The following is a 23715-nucleotide window of genomic DNA, read 5'->3' on the forward strand; positions in this document are numbered from 1 at the left end:
TCTTTCTTCTGGTGAGCTGAGGGAGACTGGAGAAGAGATTCAAGAAGACAGAGACAACGAGTATGAACTAGTTTTGGAGCGTAGACAAGTGGACACGCTGAGGACTTTAATAGGGTTTCTGGCCAATGAGTATCCGTTGAGGGTCATGATCTGTGGAACTGTTCTGCACATTGAAACGTTTCTTCCAGCAGTACCTAGCCATTGCAGGCATGCATAGGTGATTGCTTTAACATAGGCTAGCATCTTCTAGGCAGCTGCAACAGAGGGAGAGGGCAAAGGAGAAAGGGGGGGCAATAAAGTTGTTAAAGATTTGTTTGTTTATTTTATGTATGAATGCTCCATATACTTGTGCACCTTTAGGCCAGAAGAGGGCATCAGTTCTCCTGTAGATGGTTGTGAGCCACCATGTGGTTGCTGGGAATTGAGCTCGGGATTCTGGAGAGCCCCCGGTGCTCTTAACTGCTGAGCCATCTCTCCAGTCCCATTTTTTTGTTTGTTTGTATTTGAGACAAGGTTTCTCTGTGTAATAGTCCTGGCTCTCCTGGAACTCTCTTGTAGACCAGGCTGGCCTCAAACTCACAGAGATCTGCCTGCCCCTGTCTCCTGGGTGCAGGGATTAAAAGCGTGCACCATCACACCCAGCTTGTTTTTGTGTTTTTGAAAATTTAAAATTCCTTTCTGGTCTGTGGCACCTAAGCTACGTAGGCAGGGAAGGGACAGGGTGGCACACTGGACCGTGAGAGTGACTGAAGACGTGCTGGAGCAGACGCAGGCACTGGTGTCCAGGAGGTCTCGGTGGTGGTGAGAGTCCGGCCTGGAGGGGCACAATCACAGAAGGTGTGGAATCTAGTGGGTACCCCGAGCTCTGTGGAATATGGGGGGGTGTCAGTGGGTTGCCATCTGCTTTCCAGTTGAAGTCACTTGATGATGCAACCTCCGTAAGCAGAAGGCAGAGAGCCCCCCCCAGTGAATGGGGCTTCATCCAGGCAGCTGGGAGAGGGGTGCCGTGAATGTCTGACACCAGGACATTTCCAGTTGAAGGAAAAAGTCGGGAAAGCTGTTCCATGAAGCGAGCTGAATGAATGAGTTCATGGAAATGGTCGTGTTTGTTAGTGTTCATTGATTAAAGTAGCCGTGACTCCACCTGCTCTGCTCATTCCACCCTGGAAAGCTCCGTCTTTTTGAGGAGAGAGGCTGCCAAATTACAGCTGCCGAGCAGATCTGGCCTCAGTCTGTTTTCCAAGGCTGCTGTGCCGGCTGGTGAGACCACCCCACTGACTCGCACACTGTTGGTGGCCGCTTTCGTGTTACAGTAACAGACAGCCCCATACAACATAAACTATTTATTATCTGGCCTTTCATTGGAAAATTTTCCTGGCTCCTGATTTGGAACACTGGCTCTCAGGATTCAGCAGGTTTTGGAATCACCGGATGGCTGTAAAAACACAGATTATCAGACAACCCAGGGCTTCTGATTTAGTGAGTCTTGGTTGGGGCCCAAGAATGTGCATTTCTGACAAGTTCCCTGCTGATGCTCTGCTTCTGGGGTGGAACCACACGAGAAACCACTGCTCTCCGGGTCCCTTCTCCCCCTAACCTTTGCTGAACCAGTGTCCCAGCCTGTATCAGTGCCGGCCAGTGGACAGGATTCTGGGCTTTCATCCTCACTTTTAAACCAGTGTTGCCTGCTGCTGATGACTGGGTGAAGCCTGCTCATGGCCATTGCTTTGGACAAGCTGGCTTCCTGGCCCTGCACTCCCTGTAAGCTTTCCTTCACCCTTGTCCCCCAGCTTTCTTGGAGCTTAAATAGAACTCTTAGGCAAGGCAGCAGTGTTGTGATGAGGCCGCTTGTTGTTCCCGACCTCTCAGCCCCAGAATAATCGCACAGAAACTGTGTTATTTAAGTCACTGATTGGCCCATTAGCTCTAGCTTCTTATTGGCTAACTCTTACATCTTAGTTTAACCCATCTCCATTAATCTGTGCATCAGCACGAGGTCATGGCCTACCAGCAAAGTTTCAGCGCCTGTCTCCGGCTGTGGCTCCATGGCTTCTCTCTGACTCTGCCTCCTTTCTCCCAGCATTCAGTTTAAGTTTTCCCTGCCTACCTAAGTTCTGCTGTATCAACAGGCCAAGACAGTTTCTTTATTCACCAATGGTATTCATAGCAGTAGAGGTCACATGACCTCAGGGGGATCTAGGGTCTAGCCACTGGTTTGGAAGAAAGCCCCCCCCCCCATTCCGAGTTTATGCTCTGATATGCTGGAGTATAACACGAAGGGGGGCTGCTTGTTGGGGTTTCTGTCCCGCCCGGTACCCCACAGCTGGCAAGCCCCAAAGAAAATCACACGGGGGGGGGGGGGGCTGGAGAGATGGCTCAGAGGTTAAGAGCACTGACTGCTCTTCCAGAGGTCCTGAGTTCAATTTTCCAGCAACCACACGGTGGCTCACAGCCATCTATAATGAGACCTGTCGCCCCCTTCTGGCTTGCGGGCACGCATGGAAGGAATGGTATACACATAATAAATAAATATTTTTTTTTTAAAGAGAAAATCACACAGGAATCTCTATAAGTTATAAAGCTGATTGGCCCATTAGCTCAGGCTACTTATTAGCTCTTGTAGCTTATATTAATTCATTATTTTGATCTATTTTTTCCATATGGCTCGGTAGCTTTTTCAGCTGATAGGTCACATCCTGCTTCCTCAGTGGTCTGCACAGAACTGGGAGGAATCAATTCCTTCTTCCCAGAATTCTCCTGTTCTCATTGCATCATTTCTACTTCCTGTCTGGTTTTCCTGACTATACTTCCTGCCTGGCCAATCAGCATTTATTTAAAACATGATTGACAGAATACAGACAATTCTCCCACACCACTGGAGCAGTGTAGCAAGTGCTTTGTCATGATGGGTTGAGTTGGACAGGGAGCAGAGGATCCAGGTGGCTTGGGGTATGACCCCAGATGGGAGCAGCATTAGCTTCTCTGCAGGAAAACTACAGTCTGTGTCTACTGAACAAGTTATGGGCTCCTTCCTGTCCTTGAGCTGTTCCTACTGTAGTTTCTATAAGAATGCGGGCACCGTACCCTGCTAAGGTGCTTGTTCTCTTTGAGCTTGTCCCTCAGAGCTGTGGTTCTGCAGTCACCGTGGGACCAGCATCTTCAGTGGGAGTTCACGGGTGGTCGGTACCTGACTCTTCTATCACATCCTGACTTTTCCTGTCTTTGTTACACTCTATTCACCAGGTCATCAGACACCCTTGCTGTCCCAGGGATGCTCCCACTGCCTCCTGACTTCCTGTCCTGCCTTTCGTCTTCCTTCCTTCTTCTTCCTCTCCCCCTTGCTTCCCACATTGGCTTCCTGTCTGCCAAGATAGACCCCCCCTTACCTTTAGTATATCTCGGCCTTTTTCTAGCTTCATTATGGTGGGCACTGCCCCTTGGACCAGTCTGACGACCGAGAGTGGTCAGAAGTGTGGGCTGTGCTTTGTGTGCCTGTTTGTGCGTGTCCTCCAGTGTGAGAGACTGGAGGCCAGAGGTCTACATGGCATCTTCACTAGCTGCTCTCCACCTTCTCCTTGCAGCAGGGGCTCAGCAAATCTGGCCAGTGGGGACCAGAGGCAGTCCTGTGTCTTTCTCTCCCACAAGGATCGCAGGCATGGGCCACCACACTCGCTTTGTAAGTGTGTGCTGAGAATCTACACACCACCAACAGAGCCCCCCCTCCAACTCTGTTTTTGTTATTTCTTTTTCTCTTCTTTTCTTTTTTAAAGTCACAATTGGGTGCTGGGTTATGTATGGTAGGTATGAGCTGTCATACTGTTCTTTGGACTTTTAATCTGGGATGTCAAGGGACAGAGGAGGAGGAGATTGCCTTTGCCTTTAGTTTTCTGAAGCTGGGCGAGGGTCTAGAGAAGCTAGAAGCTGGGGTTCACTGTGAGGGGAAAGTAGATGGCCAGAATAGGTCAGACTCAACAGAAGGCCTCTGAAGACATGGATCTCACAAAATAGCTCAGGCAGACAAGACAGCCCTGCCTGTTGTCTCTGCAGCCTGGATAGGAAGCACAGGGCTAGGCGGAGGCCTGCTGTGGCGCTGAGGAGAGGGGGCAATTTGAGAGGCATATTCAAGGGACACATGGAAAGAGCCGAGGAGCGAAGAGGGGAGCTTATAGTAGCTGGTGTGGCGGTACACAACTGTATTCCCATCATGAGCTCAAAGGCAGCCTGGGTTAAAAAAAAAAAAAAAAAGACAAAACAAAAATCTTCTTTTTTAAACCCTAAGGCATGACAAACAGGAAGGGAAAGTACAGATTTAGAAGAGAGTCCTGAGAGAGAAACCTGGAGAGTCACGGGGTGAATTACCTCAGGAGTCTGAGAGATTGTGTCACGTTGGGAAAGTTCTGAGTACTTGAACCTTGTCCCTCTGATGAGACTGAAAAGCCAGCCTCAGACTATCTCCCAGAAAAAGAACCTTGGATCTGTGAGCGAGAACTCCAGCAATATCACGTCCCTGGCCATGCTGAACCCACAGGAAGTCTCAGAAATTCTTATCAAAAGAAGGTCCCATAAGAATGTCGCTGCACCCACAGCTCTGTGGTTTGGTGGAACTAGAGGATTCCCTAGGGAAAGGGCTCGGAGGGGAACTGGAGAGGCAGGAGGCAGCTGCTGTGAGGGACAGCACATGCCTTTCCCAGGACTGCTGCTGGAAGGGGTGGGTTCCGGGGGCTCCCATTGTCCAAGTTCACAGAAGCCCCAAGGCAGGCACCAGATAGTGTAGTATCTTCCAGACTCCAGAGTCTAGAACCTGGGGACTTGGAAAGATTTGTTTCCTAAGCTATAGCAGTTGACTTGACTTGAGAGGTCAAGGCTCTGACGTCCCTGTTGGCATCAGTGAAGATTTAGTTTTAAATCTATATATATCCAGGGGCAAAAGGTTAGGGACCGAAACCCAAACAGGAAAGGCATTGTGAAGGATGGTCACTTTCTGCCTTTGCCCCTTCTGGTATGTGTTCCCTGTTTGTTAAACTTGGAGGGGAGAAGGAGCCCCGAGACGTTGGCAGCAGGAGCTGCTGTGTACCAGCCATTCTAGACTCTAGGACCCAGGCACAGACAGGACCAAGTTTGCCCACTGGACGTGTCTTCCTTAGATAAGCTGACACTTGATAAAGGCCTGGAGCTGGGTTTGGGAGGTCATTAGGTCATGGGGGTGGAGCCCTTTGAATGGGATTAGTGTCCTCCTGAGAGACCAGGGAGCTCACTTGTGCACTGCTAGGAGGAACTATTGTCTGTGACCAGACAGTGCCAACCAGATCCTTCATCAGCCTTGCTCTTCGCCCCAGCCTGCAGAACACTGGTATTTAAAAGCCGCCCGGGCCATGCTGTTTGGATTTATCAGCCCACAGACAAAGTAGCTTTGCCTTTTCCTCTAAGGTGGGAAGCTATGGAAGAGAAGGCTTTGTGGAAGGAAGACCCCAGCCACTGGGTAGAGGTCAGGAGCAGAAGAAAGATACTTCAGAGACACTTCAGGAAGGTTCCAGATACTTCTGAGGCAGGGCTCACAGGTGTGGTGGACAGTGCCTGCGTTTGCAGTGTCAGAGCCAGTTCAGGCCTGGAGCTGACTTCCTGACCTCTCAGGAATAAACTAGTCGGGAAGTGGTTAGCTAAGTCTTGCTTCCTTCGTTTTCTTTATCCTCTCCTATGGTTTCATTTGTATTTTTGGTTGAGTTTCTCACAGTTGTTTTTGAGAGAAGTATGATCCCAGCATTTAAATGTTTAGAGGCATTTATTTCCCAGTTGATGTGGCCGGAGGTGTGACACATCAGGAGGTCCTCTCGGTTCAGAGGAGACTTCGGTATGGACTGTTTCTGGGAACACATCTTCTCAGGTGCTGTGTAGATTTCTTAGCTACATAAGAAGTCACCACAAATTCATAGATTTAGGACAACAAAGCAACAATTTGTTTTTCCATTTCTTGGTGGCTGAGTCCAGAATTAAGGTCTGCCCTTCCTCTGGAAGGCCTCAGAAAGTGCTTGCTTTGCTTTTCCAGCTTGTAGGCAAATCATTCAAGTCTCTACTTAGAGCACACGTGGCGTTCTGCCTCTGTGTGAGACCTGTCTGCACATCACCTTCTTTCAAGGACATTAGCTGGATTTAGAATCCATAACGGGATTGAATCTGGAGACTTCAGGGTGTGTGTTCAAGAGTATGTTCATGGGAGACAGAGCTGCAGGGTACCTATTGTGAGAGCTCACCTCTCAGCAGGTACCATGGTCTAGGTTGGGTGTCATTGGGCTTAGTTGTACTTGAGGCTGAGACAGAAACTATTGAGTTAGTGGTTGGCTGTTTTTAGAATTGCCCATTAAATTGATTTAAACTGAAGATTGAAGGGCTGGGTTTGATTGTGTGCACCTATATCAGCACTTGCAAGACAGAGGCAGGAAGACTACTACAATACACTGATAGCCCAGGTTACACAGGGAGATCCTGCTTCTAAAAATAAAAACTAGGGTGGTTGTGATATACGCCTTTGATCCCAGCACTTGGGAGGCAGAGGCAGGTGGATCTCTGTGAGTTCAAGGCCAGCCTGTTCCACAGAGGAGTTCCAGGACAGCCAGCACTACACAGAGAAACCCTGTCTCAAAAAGGAAGTTAAAAAGAAGAAACAACAAAAACAAAAACCAGCCAGCCAAGATTTAAAGAGAGAAAAGCTTATTTGCTATGGGATTAAAACATTTCAATGCTGAGGATTATGACCCGCATTTGTTCAGATGCCTGGAAAGGGCAAGGATGTTCTAAGTTTATGGTTTTGCCATCTGTGACTAAAGTTTGTCGGAGCAAAGGCAACAGACCCAGGTCCCTAAGTGCTAGCTGTGGCAGGGAGAGCTCTGCTTTCTCCACGGCCTGGTCTGTACTTCTGTGAGGCTCGGCCCCAGGTGTCCAGGTGATGTGTGGCACTGTGACCAGCTCTACGTGGACACATTCTTCAGTCATGAGCCAGCAGTTATCAGTGTGTGCCTCTTACACTCAAAAGTGAACTCTAAGGGTTGTTTATCAAGGGAAGTTCAATCCCCACTCTATCAGTGATAGGTTGTATCAGGGTTAAGCAGTGTACTTAAGCAAAATTCCTTAGCAACAGTACACATTTGGGGCCGCTGAATTGTCATAGTCCTGATGGCTTTTATGGTGCTCCTGGTGTTGTAAGGAAGTGGGTGCAAGTTGGCAGATGAGAGATGAGTCAGGGGACTGGGGTTTGACTGGAAGGTCAGGCTGGAGGCAGGCTCACACAGGAACTGGTACAGATTTGTGTCACTTCTGCAGAGCCTTGGAATGCATTGTTCCATAACTAACTGGCCATGTGGGAGAAGTTTAAGGCAGAGACCTGCAGACTGTACACCAGAGATTTGGTACAAATGACCACCTTGTAGATATACTCCTTCCTTGTCTGTACCTTCAGTTTCCAAGCAAGCGAGGGCCTGTTGAGCAGGTCGTGATGTCCCTGGAAGCACGGTGATGTGTGGCCCGCCTGCTGTCTGCCTTAGATTTTTCCTGGGTCATGTAGGCACTTTGGGTGAAGGCAGTGGTGGCACCAAACCCCAGTGGGGCTCCCTCAGTCGTATGTACCTGGGAGGGGTGCTTCTGAGTATCCTCTAATGGGCACTGTCATGTCTACTAAGTGGAAACACAGCCACAACTCTGTTCCCCGGACAGGAGGCTGTGGCAAAGCCACCATACTTTTGGAATGAGCACAGGGCAAATAGTGTACACACGTCATTTCCTTTGACTAATCTTTGTGGTCCTGGTCTGTCTTCTGAAAGTAGTTATGTTTCTTTGTTGAAGTTGAGATTTTTAATTTAGGACCCAGATGGGACAAGAGGTGAGCTTCCATAAGCCTGCTTTACTAAATGGTGTGTCATTGTTCTGGATCGTGGCGGCATCAGATTCATTAGAAAAGCAGATTGCTCCCTGACTCATCTGCCTGCCTGAGCTGTGCAGTCGACTGCTGCTTTGGGCTCGCCGTACAGTGCGTGCATGCTGTCTGCCCTATACACCAGAGGCCATGGAAACCCTCAGAGGAGACAGCCCATTGTGGGGCAGGAGCTTTGTCCTGGAATTTTCTGGCCTTCATCTAGTGTAACCTCATGTACTTCATTCTGGGGAAAGGGTGCTATGGCCTGCCCTCTGCAGGGCATCTGTGCTTCCTGTACCAGGCTAGGTCTGCTGCCTCGGGGGAGTGCTGTGGCAGCATGCTGCTGGCATCACTGTCCAGGGAGGACATCATAACCTGTGGCTGTAATACATACGCCTGCTCACTTTGGTCCTAACCCTTCTTTCTCATATTACAGCAGAAAAAGTCCTACCTGGAGCGGAGTGTTAAGGAAGCCGAGGACAACATCCGAGAGATGCTGATGGCAAGGAGGGCACAGTAGGAGCTGCTGGCAGTGCCCTCCCCTCCCCACCCCTGCTAGCCTGCCAAGGCAGGGGCTCTGTGGGGTTCGGCCCCACGGTCTCTCCAACATCTTGAGCCCCCTTCAGGCCCCACCTGAATGTTGGCACCCCTGCCCAGGACACTGTTCTCCAGGGGGCAAGCCAGGAGCTCTCAACAGAGGGAAGTCTGGAGGGCAGATGGAGACGGCTGCCCGAGCCTGTCAGTAGGCATGTGGGTTAGACCAATAAAAAGCTGCATCTTGCTCTGTGACATCTGCTTTTCTCCAGCTGAGGGAGAGAGTAAGTGTCTTCCTCAGCTCTTATCCCTTTCCTCTTCTGGTCCTCACGGGTAGCTCACGAGCCTCTATGTGGGGCACAGGAGGAAGAAGGGAGTTGACAGGTGAACAGAGCCACAGCTGGCCTCAAGATTTCTTCCTTGTTTTCTCCCCAAATTCCCGAACCAAGTTCAATAGCAAGTAGCATCTCCAGGGCTCTCTCTTGTCTGGCCATGGTGGGCCAATGGTCCTGCTTTCTAGCACCCCCAGAGGGGGCAGTGATTTGGGGGCGATGGCTCACACATTCTCGGGACAGCTCATTCATTTTGTTCAGCTTTCAGGAATTATATTGTACGTCAGTTAAACACAACTATTACTGAAAACTAGGTGTAGACTTAAGTATTTAGAACAAAACAGTAAACATTAGAATTCATCCCTTCCTATTGCTCTATACTTGGCCACTGCAGGGATTCAAGATCAGTTGCTGAGTCCAGGCAGGGTGTTTAAACTGTTTGGTGGTGGGCTTTGTGCCTCAATAAATTGGGGGTATTGATGTTGAGTATAATGATATAAAATTGTGGGTTGTTTCTCGGAGATATGATCTCATCTAGCCCAGGCTAGCTCATACTCACTGTTTAGCCAAAGGTAACTTTCACTGGAAGCACATCTCCCACCCCGCCCTCCACTGTTGCTCTGGGCTGCCAGCAGCCAAGGAAACTCTTGACTTGTTTTTTGACAGCTTAGCGACACCCTGTGGCCAAATGTGAGGTGAACAGGTTGGCAACTAGTTTAGGAGGGGAGGGAACAAACAGGAAGGCCCTGTGATTGTGGACTGGAGAGCAGCCCTGGGCAGTCAGTCACCCAAAAGTCCCTTTCCCAGGGCCCCAGGCAAAAGCGAGTCTGAACTGTGTTGGTGAATACGCCTGCCTAAGCCATCCGTGAGAAGGTAGCTAGAATAGAAGAAAAATTCTTCTTTATGGTTCGGGCAGTGGTCACAGCTGACATGCTCACATCTTACAAGCTCTGGTGGATGGAATACAACAGAGACCAGGTTTTGGACGGATTTATTGAAACATACAGGGTGTGAGCAGAGATCTAGTGGTGTGTCACACATTGCCATTACCTTGGAGTGTATAATTTAAACATTATAAATATATATTTCATAACTAAGCCTTTGGCCAAAAAGTAACATTATTTAGCACATTTGTTAAGGATCAGTAAGAAATGACTTTTGAACATTAAAAAGATCAAGTCACTGAATTAAAGAGCAGTAACCCTTACTAATCTAAAACTCCATAGGATTCAAGGTAGCGGTGTCCGCGCAGAGCTAGCCACGTATTACAGCAATCAGAAGAGATGGGAGCAGGCACACCTGTCAGAGGTGCCACAGACGGCCCAGCAGGAGAGCTGGGCTCATCAGGTGAGCATGTCCCAGAGGCAGCAGCAACAGAGAGCTGTCCAGCAGGCTGTGAGGCAGGTGGATGGGCCCAGGTCATCTCTTCTTTGGTCTTCCACCACATACACTGGAGAGAGAACGGAGAGGAGTGAGAATGATCTGGGAAGGGCTCTGCAGCCTGCTTCTCCGGCCCGCTACTTCCTCTCCCCTGTCACTCAAGGGGACAGCATTCTTCCTCCTAGGATGAACGCTAGGACACTACAGAATGACCCTAAGCCAAGGCAGTGAAGCTGGTGGACCTCAGTCAGCTAAGAAGACAGGAAGTGCTGTCCCCTGCTCTACAAAGGTTGTGGGGAGGGGCACTCCTTCAGATTCAGCTAAGCCCAATAGAATTCAAATCTGTGCCTTAAAGAAGTAATTGGGAGTTTGAAACAAACAAAAACTTGAGAGCTGCTCAGCAGCAAACTACATCGGAAAGCAAGCAGGGAGGGTAGCCAGGTCAAGTGGGGGAGATGGCTGGAGGTGTTCAGAATGGAGTTGGATCTAAGCCTACAGTAGGCACAGCTCAGTCTCTCTCCCATTCTAAACACTGGGGAGCAGCTGCAAGCTACTTTAACCTTAGAACTCATCAAATCCATAAGCAGTAAGGACTTCAGACTTGCAGAGGAATACAGATTTTATGAATCGGGCCAGCTCTCCTGCAGCTGGCCTTCAGCTTTAGTCTTGTGTTTTCTATTTTTATATCTTGGCCACTGGAGCTGATATAGGAGAGTGCCCCGGCTTGCTAGGATCTGGCACACAGGTTTAATGCTAGACCACTTGGCCCCATAGTCTCCAGCTACATCCATTGGGTAGTTGCTCACAATGCCAAAACTTAAGTCAAAAGCCTACTGCACAATGCCATCCAACCTCTACCTCTCTGAGGGGCAGACATGGGGCACCAGGCACAGGGCCTTCCCTCCTGTGAGGACCAGTGGACCTTGAGCTTGCTCAGCTAAGTCAACACAACACCAAATCCTGCTTCCTTCACTGCCTCCTTCTCCAGATCAGCCAAGGTCATTCCTGCCAGCTCTCATTTCTCACTGATTCCTAGAAACCTGGTAACCTAAAGATTTCCAGACCATTCCTCTCAGACTGCTGACGGATGTCAAAAGATGCCCAAGGCACCCTTTTCCAGAGGACAGAACCTTCCAAAGCCCTTCTGACTGCCCTTCCCTCACACTGAGGCTAGAGGACCGGGGTGGGGACAGGGTGGGGTCTACAGGTCTCCTACCCACCTCTTTCTTGCTTTCAAGTTACCGAAAGCAGCAGTAGCCCAGGAGTAAGTCTAAAGGAAGTCCTTCCAGATCCTTGTAGCACGACTGTGGGTCTAGAAACAGTAAATCTTCCAACAGTTACCTTCTAGATGCCCACCTGCTCATGGGGTTCCATTGCATTTCCAGAGGGTGGCTCCTGTACTGAATAGCAAGGCCTGGTCTCTGCCTCAGGATTTCTATCCACCCAGGGGCCGCGCGCGCGCGGCTCTGTCTTCCATGTTGCCACTGTCCCTGTCACTTCTGTGAGGGAATCTGCCTGAGTGAGAATCCTCACATCTTCCCAGTATCGAATCAGTCATGTATTTTCTGCTCGGTGGGCACTTACTGAAGCTGAGCTGGGAGTACCAGTCAGTCATACAGAGATGGCTCCAGCCCAGATGGACTGTCCTGGTAGCTGCCTTCTATAGCCAAAGCAGTGTGTGTGTGCTGCTGCTGAGAGCCTTTGTAAGTGGTGTTAGCCCTGTGAGGTTCTTTCTTCCACACCCCTCTCAGCCTTTCTTTTCTAAAGAAGGAAAAGGGGGGCTGGGGGTACAAAGCAGTGGGCAGGCTGCACCTGGCCCGGAAAGGCGCTGGCGCTGCAGAGCTTGCTCGGCTTGAGAGCATCCTTAGAGGTCAAGTGCTGCCCCCTGGTGGCCAGACTTGAGACAAAGGCTGGTTCTAGGTTCTGTGTACATTCACATCAACCAGAGTACTAGCCTTGTTCATTCACTAGGGACAGAGATCATCCTGTTCGGCCATTAGTAGAGCAGGAAGGGTCTGATGATCAGGCTGGGGTGACATCGGGTCTAGGCTCCTTTACTGCTTTGCCTCTTTTGTTGAAGCCACCCCTCTCCCTTGAACCAGCTGTCCGTATTCTCAGCCCCAGCCTGGTGTGGGGGCTGCAGAGGGACAGATACCTAGAACTTTGCAATCTGGGTGCAAATGCAAGAGTTGGTGCTGAGGTAGACCTAAGGGCCCCGTGAAGGCCAGAATGGTCAGAACGGCCCCAGAGGCCTGGTGCAGAGCAAGTGTGGGAGGGCTCGATTGTTATGGGAAGGGCGGTCACCCATGTCTTGTCTTTGTGCTACAAGGAAGGTCAGTGTCTACTCACCAATCCCTGGGTCTTTCTCCAGGGCCACCCAACACCTCATACCAGAAGTCCCTTGGTCCCTGGATAGTCTACAACCTCACAGGTGTCCCTTACGAGGGCAGGAATGAGTCACAAGAACGAGAACAGAGGCCTTCTCAGGCGATGGCAGCCTGACATCCGAAACCTCACTTGCTCTGCTCTGCCCTTCTAAATGATTAATCAGAGGCTCTGGTTGCTGCTAGAGTCTACAAGTCCCCATGCATCTGAGCAGACTCAGACCATCTGCCCTCACGCAGGGTTGATGCTGCAGGCCTTTAATACAAGAACATGGACCTGCAACAAGAAGTGAGACTGTACCTTGACATGTCATGTCCCAGGCCAAGGACAGGCTGGGGGGTGTCCTCAATTTTAAGGACCACATAGCCACGGTATCTGCTGAGAAGCCCCACCATTGGAGTCTCAGCTGCCACCATCCCACATCAGGCATCTAGATCAACAGGAGGCCCCTAAGCAGCCCAGCCTTCTAGGGTTTACAGGAGATGCCCGAACGCCTTTCTACTGCGCAGACCACGAGGCAAGTAAAGGAGACAGCCTATGCATTTTCATTATAAATAGAACCTCAAGCCGTCACAGGATGGCCTTCACCCCTCATGCAGGGAACGGGAGGGCACACAGCTTCAAGGGGTTCTGCTCTGCCTCACCTTTTGGAGGCTATCCATTCCAGTGACATCTTTTGCTGCCAGCACAAAGGTGTCCTATTGCTGACAGCAATGTTGTGAACAATGTTCACAGGCACCTGCTTGGCTGCAAGTAGGTGAGCGGGTGGGGGCGGGGTAACCAGGACTATGGAGGGACAGACTCAGCTTTGCCCCACCCCACCGCAGACTCAGCTGGGCAGCTTACGTCTGTAATGTTTGCTCTGGACAGGAGAGGTTAGGAGACCCTCCCATACTCCTCTCTGCCTCTCCTGTAGGATATGGTGCTGTCGGGACTTGGCACAGCCTCAGCCAGGTTCTGTGACCACAGCTACCTTTGCCGCTAAGCAGGACTGTTCCCAGCCCCTTGTGCCTTTCCGGCCCCTATATTTCCTTTTTCATTTATATACCAACCACAGTCTTTCCTCATCTCCTTCCATCTTACCTCCCCCCCCCCCCCCCCCCCCCCCCCCCCCCCCCCCCCCCCCCCCAATACATCGCTCCTCCTGAGATGCCCTTAGAAGCTTCAGTTCTGGTCTCATGCTCTCGTCTATGAAACATAAATTTCTACCCTCAGTGTAAAATACCTGAGGTAGAGCAGGGAGTCCTCTGACCATGTGAGCCAGTGTTCGTGGCCTGGTCTGGGAAGGTAAGAGTGTTGATCTGGGCATGGGTCCTCTGGCTAGCTTCAGTGCGTGCAGCTGCCACTATGGTTTCTGAGAGACTGAGGAAACAAACCTAGTGAACCCCTGGGTCATTCAGACGAGCCCCCAAACAATCCCACCTTTGCCCAAGGCTCAGTAACAAGCTCAGCCTGGTAGTTAGCAGTCCACCCCAACACTCAGCAGAACACAATGGCCTCACTTCTGGATGGACAAAACCACTGAAGGCTGGGTGGCAGCACGTGCCTATACGCTCAGCACTCAAGAGGCTACATGACGGAGCCCTAGCCAAACCCCTAAGCCACAACTGAGCACTGTGCAAACAGTACTGGCTTAATATGTAGGACTGCACCACCACCCTCTAGCCAAGTATGAGGACAGGGCTGGCTGCAGAGTCTCAGGCAGCGGGATCCTCCGAGCCAGAGATGCAGGTGTGGAACTGAGATCACTTTGGCCAGTCATATGGATTTGGAGTGTCACACAAGAAGTCCGACAGGGACTCCACAGTGAGTTAAAGGTGGATCCTCGCCTGTCCATTCCACCTGACTCCCTCCTAAACTTGGGATCTGCACATCAGGATGGCTCTCCTCATAAGACAAGCCATCTCGCTACACGGACCATGGACTACTGCTCTTGTGACAGGAAAAAGCTGTCTCCTTCCTGTGCACCTGTTCTCCCTTTGAGGCCAGCATGGTGGTCAAGATGTAGCTAGTGCCCTGCTCCAGAATGCTTGAGACAGCCACAGAGAAACCCTGTCTCGAAAAAACAAAACAAAAAAATACACCCAAAACCAGAATGCTTGAGTGGGGGCCCATTCCCCAAGACCTGCTCTAGCAGTCACCCATGACAGTACATTTCCTATGTGCCTGGTGAGTGGGTGCCCTGCTGGCCCTTCAAGAGAACTTGCTTAGCTTTTCCTCAGCTGCCCGACTCCTCGTGGCTTGATGCTCTGGAATAGTGGTTATGTGCATAGGTTCCAATCCCAGTCCTGACTCTGCCCCTGAGTCACTAATGATACAGAACAAGTCACAGCGCTGACCTCACAGATCAGAAAGTAACAAAGGAAGCCGATTATCACAAAATGAGGAGGTGGAGTGTTTGCTGGGACCTGGCATGGGGCCAAGAAGGGAGGACATCACAAGGAACTACAATGAGGTGACACCCTATGGGACAAATCATGAAAATACAGGTTTTCTTATCCTGGGTCTGTGAGGGGAGGGGCTCCTATCAGCCTATATGAAGGTGTGTTTGTGAGTGTGGTTCCATGTTATTAAGGAGTAACAGCAGTCTAGGCACAAGATGAAGTAAGTTGTGTGTGTTGGGAAGGGAACACACATGACCTGCAGTCATCCTTTGTGTGCCAGGCCAGGGTAGCAGGCAGGTACATACAGCTTTAGCTAGTGGATCCTGCAGGGACTGGGAGGGAGGAGAACTTCATAGACACAGGACAACATTTTCCTGGCTGTGGTGAATACAGATATCACTAACACGCCAATACTGGAGTTCTGAAGAACACAGGAACCCGGGCAGTCGACGTCAACACTTAAGGGGCAGGCAGCTGGCTCAGTTGGCAAAGTGCTTGTTGCACAATTGTGGGGACCTGAGTTCCATCGCCTGCATCCCTGTAAAGAAGCCAAGTGTGATGGTGGTATGTGCCTGTTATCCGAGCACTGGAGGAGGAGACAGGACAATCTAGAGCGCATATCCCTCAGCTTGTTTGTTTCACCTTAGTTCTTAATCAGGGTCCTGCTGTACCTGAAGCTCACCAGGTAGACCAGATGGGCAGGGCAGTGCACTCTAGAGAGTCTCCTGCTTCCACCTCCTCCCCAGTGCTGGGTTTGGATTACAGCTGTATGCCACCACACCCAGCTTTGTGGGTGCTGGGAATGGAACCAGGGCCTGCAAGCCTGCAGGGCAAGCACTTTACCGACTGAGCTAGCTATGATTTTGGTTTTTTGGGACAAGGTTTCTCTGTGTAGCTTTTGGTGCCTGTCCTGGAACTAGCTTTTGTAGTCCAGGTTGGCCTCCAATTCACAGAGATCCACCTACCTCTGCCTTCCAAGTGCTAGGATTAAAGGCGTGCGCCACCACTACCTGGCTTAGCTGTTTTTCAAAGGTTAATCAAACTTGAGTAGTCTTAATGGGAATGTAACATCTCAGCAAGCCTTAAGGGTGCAAGAGGCTGGAGTATCTGAAGTTCTTCCTGTCCTCCAGTAAAGATGACATTCCCCCGCGATAAGCGGGTGCTGTTCCATTTAAACAGAGGTTAGGGCCTTTGTTGGGATGGGGGAGGGGGCTTGACAGGACTGAGTTGAGGTCCCAGTCTTACTCTTCTCTGAAAAGCCTCTGCCTGCTCTACTGTGAATGAGAGGACAAAGTTGTGGTAACCACTGCCCAGGATAAAGATGCCGCTGAAGAGAAGGCAGTATTACTAAGACGGTCAAAAATACAGATTCAAAAATACAGATACACAGTCTCCCTGAGTGTCTCAGTCTTCTCAAGCACCTTTCACAGAGTGTCTTTCTTTGTTTCAATTATTTTTTATTACATTTTTAAATTCAGGGAGTAGGATGTATGCCCCTCCCCCTCTGTGTGTGTGAGCAGCCTTGCCAGTCCAGAGTGGCTGTCTTGATCTGGTAGACATTACACCGTTCGGCCTGACATACTGGAGAGTGGAGGCCCTCAGAGCAGCACGGTACATGCAAATCTTGGCCTTGCAAATTCTGCAGCAAACACCACAGCAAAGCCCTCACGGTGCCACGCCCTGTGCACCAGCTGCCCAGGACCCTAACCAGAAGTGTGTATAGAATGAAAGCTTATACTCTGACTTAAGTAAAACAAAGAATCCATTTTGCTTTTGTAAGCCTGAGAAAATTTCCCATGCTGATGAAAGAAGGAAGCACGCCACAAAGAGAATCCCAAATGACCACTTCCTGCTCCAGCCTTGGCCGAGCACTCTGATGTGCCCCAAAGGGAAGAGACATTTAGTGAGACAGAGACCCGGCTTCCTTTGATCCTGAGGTCAGCCAGAAGACTTCACGGGAGGGACTGGGGGTAGAACAGCAACTCCTCAGTGCCTTCTTGGACCACAACTGACACTCAGCTCAGATTGGAGGAAATGGGAGTGGGAACCGGGACGATGTCAGTGTGAGGAGCAAATGGAGAGGGCAACAAGTAAGGAAGGCTCCAGAGTGTACTGGGAAGAAGACAGTTTGTCTAGTGCTGGAAACCCACCACAGGGACCACTGCACAGGGCAGAAGGTCAGTGTCTCATACAGAGGTTCTAATGCAGGAATTGTGTTGGTTTGGTTTTTTTTTTTTTGTTTTTTTTTTTTTGAAACAGGGTCTATGTAGCCCTACTGAACTGACACTGTGTAAACCAAACTGACCTTGAACTCACAGATGTCTGACTGCCTCTGTTCCCCAAGTACTGGGATTAAAGGCTTGTGCTACCACACCTGGCTCTGAAGCAGTTTTTAGAGATAATTGTGAATGTGTCTGTTAGCTAGCCGTAGGCAGAGAACACTAGAATCCAGCCTGCTCATGCCTACTGCACCACAATTCTGCCTGACCAGAGTAAAGACTTCAAAGTCTGCATGGACCCTGCACCTCAGGTGCTTCCAGGTTTCAACAGAAGCCTGCGTCATGGGGGGGGGGGGGGGGCTCTGATTCAGCCACCATGCACAGCAAGTGAATGAACGAGCTGCCCGTGTCATATAACAAATGAAAGATCCAGCTGGGGTCTCAGCCACCGCCACACAGTGAGACCCTGTCTCAACAGCTTGAATTATGCAGGAAAATGGATGGAACTAGAAAACATTATTTTGAGTGAGGTAACCCAGACCCAGAAAGACAATTATCACATGTACTCACTCATAGGTGGTTTTTAACCATAAAGCAAAGAAATCCAGCCTACAAACCACAATCCCAGAGAATTTAGGCAACAATATGGACACCAAGAGAGACTTACATAGATCTAATCTACATGGGAAGTAGAAAATAGAAAAAGACAAGATCTCCAGAATAATTTGGGAGCATGGGGACCTTGGGGGAGGATTGAAGAGGGGAGGGGAGAGGCAGGGAGGGGAGCAGAGAAAAATGTAGAGCTCAATAAATATGGAAAAAAAAAAAGACCCTGTCTCAAGTAAATAAGTAAAAAGTAAAAATAAGATCAGGCTCCACGATGATCTAGATTTAATGCTATTCCAACAAAAATCACAAGACACTTCACAGATAAATGTAAGACAAGCAAGAAAACTGATGATTAAAGTACAGTTCCCTCCAAAGTTACAGTAGTCAAGACTGTTAACTGTACTGTCTCCCTCCAAAGTTACAGTAGTCAAGACTTAACTGTTCTCTACTGTGGCTCCACAGATCAAAGGAACAATAAAGAACAGAAAGGCACCACCTTGCCTACTGGCTCACAGATATGCAGAGCAGGCTTGAGGAAGGGGGGCTTTTTCATAAAGAATGCTGAAAACTGGAATGCAGAAACCAAACAATCCTAAACTATCTTAGTGACTGACTGATTGATACAGGGTTTTCTGAGAGTGGTGTTGGCTAGAGGGAACTTGCTCTATAGTCTAGGCTAGTTAGAACCCAGAGATTCACCTGCCTCTTGCTTTACACCTGACCCCACCCCCAGAACTAAAACATTACATTTTATTTTAAAAATTAACCTTAGCTAGATGGTGGTGGTGCACACTTTTAATCCCAGCACTCTTAAGACAGAGGCAGGTGGATCTCTGTGAGTTGGAGGCCAGTGAAGTCTACAGAATCAGTCCCAGGTCAGCTAGGGCTACACACAGAAACCCTGTCTCAAAAAGAAAACGAAACAAAAAAATTAACCTTAAATGGATCATGAATCTAAATATATAATAGGAAAATTTTAGGAGAAAACAATAATAAAAAAATCCTCATTACCTGAAGTTAGCTTAGCATTATCTATAAAATAAAAATTGGTAAACTGGATTTTATCAAAATTAAAAGCTGTTATTATATAATACACTGTTAGGATAAATGATAGACATGACCTATAATCCCAGCCTTTGGGGGTAAAGGCAGGGATAGCAGAGTTTATGGTTACCCTTGGTTCCATCACCAGTCCAAGGGTATCTGGGGCTACATGAAACTTTCTCCAACAGTATGTAGAGGCCCTGAAGGGTAATGTACCCAGAAAAGGGCAGGGAGGCTCACCGCCCCTTCCCTCTACATCTCTTCATCAGCACGTAATGTCTTTATAATAGCCAGTCAGCAGAGTCCTGAGCTCTGTGACCCTCTTAAGGCAAGGCTATGGGGATGATTTACATAGCGGGTATCCGAAGCACCAGTAAAGCTGCCCGAGGCCTGTGCCTGACACCTGCTACAGAGACAGTCCTAATAACCCCCAACCACACATTCAAGGGTCTAATGCCATCTCCTGGCAGGCATCATCAGAATGAGCTGAGCTGAGGACACTGGGCTGGTATCTGCCTCTGCTGAACAGACTTCCCACATCCAGTGTCCAAAGTGACCTCTGTTGTGGCGGCATATACAAGAAACTGAGGCAGGGTCTTTTTTTTTGTTTTTCGAGACAGGGTTTCTCTGTAGCTTTGGAGCCTGTCCTGGCACTAGCTCTTGTAGACCAGGCTGGTCTCAAACTCACAGAGATCCGCCTGCCTCTGCCTCCCGAGTGCTGGGATTAAAGGCGTGCGCCACCACCGCCCGGCTAGGGTCTATTTTTTTCTACTCGACAACATAATCAAAATCTGGGCTGGAACTATCAACAGAAAAAGTGAGAACTGTATCCCCCAGGACCACAAACTTAGGCTGGGGATGGCGGTACGTGCCTGTCACTCGCACTTGAGAGGCCCAGGCAGGAAAACAGTGAAGCTTGACTGCACAGTGAGAACCAGATGGACAAGCGTGCTCACTGCGCGAGGACCAGAATTCAGATCCCAGCACTGCTCAGGGCACAGGCACAGGATCCCTAGGCTTCCAACTCAGAAACAAAACCAAACCCAAACACCAGCTCAGGTTCAGAGAGAGTATCTACCTCAAAGAAACGGAATGGCTCCTCCAGCCTCCACAGAGATACACATGCACACACACATACACACAAACACACAGAGGGGGAAGGGAGAGAGAAACAACATAAGATAACCCAGTAGAAGACAATTGTAAGCCTGTAAGCTTATAAACCAAACATGTATCAAAAAGAGACTTCTCAGTTGGGCATAGTAGCACACACATTTAATCCCAGCACTTGGAGGAGGCAGAGGCAGGTAGGTATCATCTATGAATTTGAGGCCAGCCTGGTCTACAGAGTAAATTCCAGGACAGCCAGAGCTACATAGTAAGACCACATCTCAAATGTTTCCCCCTGCAAACAAAGCAAACCAGGCTTCTCTAAAAAATCAGTAGGAAAAGACAAATTAATAGGCAAAAATAGTCTAAGAATATATACTGGAGGCCAAAGAGATGGCTTAGTGGGTAAAGACACACACTGCCAAGTTCAGCTCCTGGAGTCCACATGGAGAGTGGGAGAACCAACTCCTAAGCCGTCTCATCTCCATGTGTGTATCATCGCACATGAACACATGGGTACAGGTGCACACACAAAATTTAAATATATTTGGTGTTTGTTCAAGGTCAGTGGTAATCTGGAGGGCAAAAGAGAAATACCAGTTCACACCCATTTACAGGTGCTAGAATTTTAGTCTGCAGATAGGCATTTTTTTCCAAAGAAATAAAAAAAAAATTGAGCCTGTGTAACACTGGTTGTTTATTCCAGTAGCAGGAGCGGCGGCTGCGGGAGAACTGGATTCTGGCTGCTCAGTCCAAGCTGTCCAGGAGGCAGCAGCAGCAGAGCGCAGCCCAGCATGCAGCCAGGGCTGCCTGACAGCCGTCAACTGTGTCCGTCTTCCTTTCTCGTTCCAAAATGTACACTGGGAGGGGCGGGCGGGGAGAGAGAGACCAGTTAAGAGGGCTTTGGAGCAGCGGCAGCACTTACCACACTGCAAGGTTCACACAGAACCGTCAGCTCCACGAGACAGCACAGGGGCCACTCCGTGTCTGAGCTCATCAGGAGCTGACGGACCACTGACGTGGTCTGCAACAACCCAGTTACAGCCTCTGCCCTCAGCCCAGGTCCGTGGCTTTGGGAAAGCTTTACCCAGGCATTTAATCCTCACAGTGTTACTACCGGCTACCCTCTACCTGGGGGCAGGGATCGCACACTTGGGGAAGGGGAATTCGTAGGGATGGGCTACAACTACTTTGGCTGAGAAAGAACCATTAGTATCAGGAAGACAAAGCACAGAGTAGAACAGCAGCCTCTAGAGAGAGCTCAGTAGGTCTCTAGTGCAAGGAGGGATATAGTAACGTTCTCATATTATTTATATGGAAAGGGTTATCCATACTTCTGACACAATGTAAGAAACTTAAATGCCAGGGTGTGGGGAAGAGTAGCGGCTCTTACTTCCCGTTTTTCACTTTTCTTAAACCTAAAGCCACACACATCAAAGTGAAAAAGGGAGGGAAGTGGAGAGGGCCCAGCTCCAGCAGGAAGGTAACTGATTCTGGCTGCCTCGGACCCCTCTGTCCTCTCTGTAAGTGCTAGTCCTGGTGCTGACTGACCTGGACTGCTTCCCAAGTCCCTGTCAGCTACAAGTCCCATCTGGCCTGATCCTACCTGACCTATGCCCCCGCCCAGCCACACTGCAGCCTCTGATGCCAGGCCCCATGCATCCAAAAGCGGCCACTCTAGTCAGATTCCTCTCGCCCTTGCTGCCTATGGGCCCCGGATGAACACAGGGCTCAGGCACTTGTGATATTCTTAGAGCTGGGCCCCTGTGAGTACAAATACAACCCTGAAAGGCCAGGCCCCAAACATATGACCCCTCCTCCGTCTCACCACAGCGGTGCTGGCTTTACCATTACCTCTCAGAACTGCGTTTTTCTAGGAACTGAGAGCTCGGCTGAGCTGGGTCATGGAGGAGGAGGAGAACACAGGAAATGGTGTCTGCTGAACGCCCAGGAGGATTCCAGACCCTGGATCCCCTCGCTGCTCACCTCAGTGTGTTGCTTATGCTCTTCCCCCATCCTGAGTCCCCGCGTCTCAGCTCTAGTGCTCTCCACTGCTGCGGCCTGGTTCCTTAGGGCACCCAATCAGGAGAAACTCCAGGGCCTACTCACTTCCCATCCACCACACCGAGGATGTGCTCAGCTGCTGCAAATATCTCCTTTAACACTCCTTCTAGGTGGCCCTCCAACAGCTGAGCAGGATACAGGACTGAAGCTTCCCAGTCAGCACCCCTGCCTGCATCTCCCAGACATGGCCTTCATAATTCATCATAACCATCACTGGGCCCAAGCCCACGAAGCCCTGCACATCTGCAGGTGGCCAGCATACTGTGATTCACTTCATGGAGAAGGAAACCACTCCAAGTAGTTACATGATTTTGTCCAAAGCCAGCTGCCAGCATTTCCATGCCAGTCTCCCAGGTAATCTGCAGCACCTTCTTACTGTCCCACACTTTACCCACCAACCACATCACTCGTTTGCTCAGGAACCTAGGCTCCTGCCACAGCACTTGGTCCTTTACTGCCCAAACTGTGCATAGGGCCTCCGATACCTCAGAGCCAAGTGCCCTTCCTTGCACTCGAGAGACCTGGATTTGACCTATCTGTCCCCAAAGCAGGCTGCTTACCAGCATAACAAGAGCACAGCCCCTTAGGGACGCCTCGCAGTGATCACGGAAAGCGGGCCCAGTAAGAGTCAAGGAACCTAATTCCAGGCACGTGTGTAGCGTAAAATCAAGTACCAGGCTGTGAATGACCCAAAAGAGAAGTACGAATTTCATGTGATAAAATTCTGTCTGCAGCACCAAGGCCTGTATTTGGTAGCTGTGGAACTCTGCGGAACTCTGGTCTTTGGAAGCTGGGTGAAGGGAGGCAGCCAGTGTGCTTGGGGTTTATATCAGAGAAATTAAGGCAGAGTCTGCCAGACAGGCTGGCATGGCTCACAGGTGCCTAGCATGTTCCCCCATGGCCCAGACCAGCTCTAGGAGCAGAGAACACCAAGTGCCTAAAACAATCTACCCTATGCCCCAGGAGGCACTACGCAAACAGGCAGCCCCCTAACTACATTTTCAAGACTCCTGTCCCTATCTCTCCAGCCCTGCTCCTTACCGGAGGAACCTGAGACACAGCGGGAAGTAGTGTGCAGGATGGAAGGGATGGTAGGCTCTGCCGACTCTGGTGATGGAAGTCAGATTAAAAAAAAAAAAAACAGAAGGAGGCCTTCTTATGTACAGAAGGAGGTGAGATTCTGTTATTTAGTTCTTGTCTCACAGCCTCTGGCTCCTAACTCCCTCCAGAGACAGAAACTGGGCTTCCCTTCCGAAAAGGAGATCCACAGAAACAGAGCCTCCTCTGCCTTTCTGTCTTGGGACTGGCTATAAAGAATGAACTCCCTTAGGGCTGGACGTGGTAGCAGGTGGGTACACCTTTAATCCCAATACTTGTGAGTTCAAGGCCAGCCTGATCTACACAGTGAGTTCCAGGACAGTCAGAGCTACATAGTGAGACCCTGTTTCAAAAAGCAAAATAAAACAAAAATGAACTCTCTGGCCTACCTCGAAGTAGGTCAGAAGACCCTCCTCACTCCCTGAGGGTCCTGCCCAATACCCTGGAGGGAAGAATGCGGCACTGATGAGTCCTGCCAGGTTCCCTGCTCTGTGTCACCTGTCCCTCCAGTCCAATCCCAGCTGCGTGCGTGCCTGCCTGGCAATATCTCCATAAAATATTCCTAAGGGCAGAGTTTGGGGCTTCTGGGCAACCTTAACCTCATGGCCGTTCTTAGATGTGTCAGACTGGAGAGGGCACAGAAGTCTTCCGTG

At 49.8% G+C, this 23715-nt stretch overlaps 1 protein-coding gene and 1 long non-coding RNA gene across 2 annotated transcripts in view; one reads left to right on the plus strand and one right to left on the minus strand.

Moving 5' to 3' along the window:
• Window positions 1–8692, plus strand: part of Pfdn1 (prefoldin subunit 1) — a 47734-nt gene extending 39042 nt beyond the window's left edge. Inside the window, exon 4 of the mRNA XM_050130360.1 lies at window positions 8340–8692. Coding sequence (XP_049986317.1) covers window positions 8340–8423 — 84 coding nt within the window. The 3' untranslated portion in view covers window positions 8424–8692. The remainder of the gene's footprint in view (window positions 1–8339) is intronic.
• Window positions 8693–9743: 1051 nt separating this feature from the next.
• The window catches only part of LOC126493372 (uncharacterized), a 52964-nt gene continuing 38992 nt past the window's right edge, over window positions 9744–23715 (minus strand). The window contains exon 3 of the long non-coding RNA XR_007589797.1: window positions 9744–10219. This is a non-coding gene — a long non-coding RNA (uncharacterized lncRNA). The remainder of the gene's footprint in view (window positions 10220–23715) is intronic.

The sequence above is a fragment of the Alexandromys fortis genome, unplaced genomic scaffold (assembly GCF_014885135.2).
Source record: "Alexandromys fortis isolate MF-2015 unplaced genomic scaffold, M_Fortis_MF-2015_v1.1 scaffold_341, whole genome shotgun sequence".
NCBI lineage: Eukaryota > Metazoa > Chordata > Mammalia > Rodentia > Cricetidae > Alexandromys > Alexandromys fortis.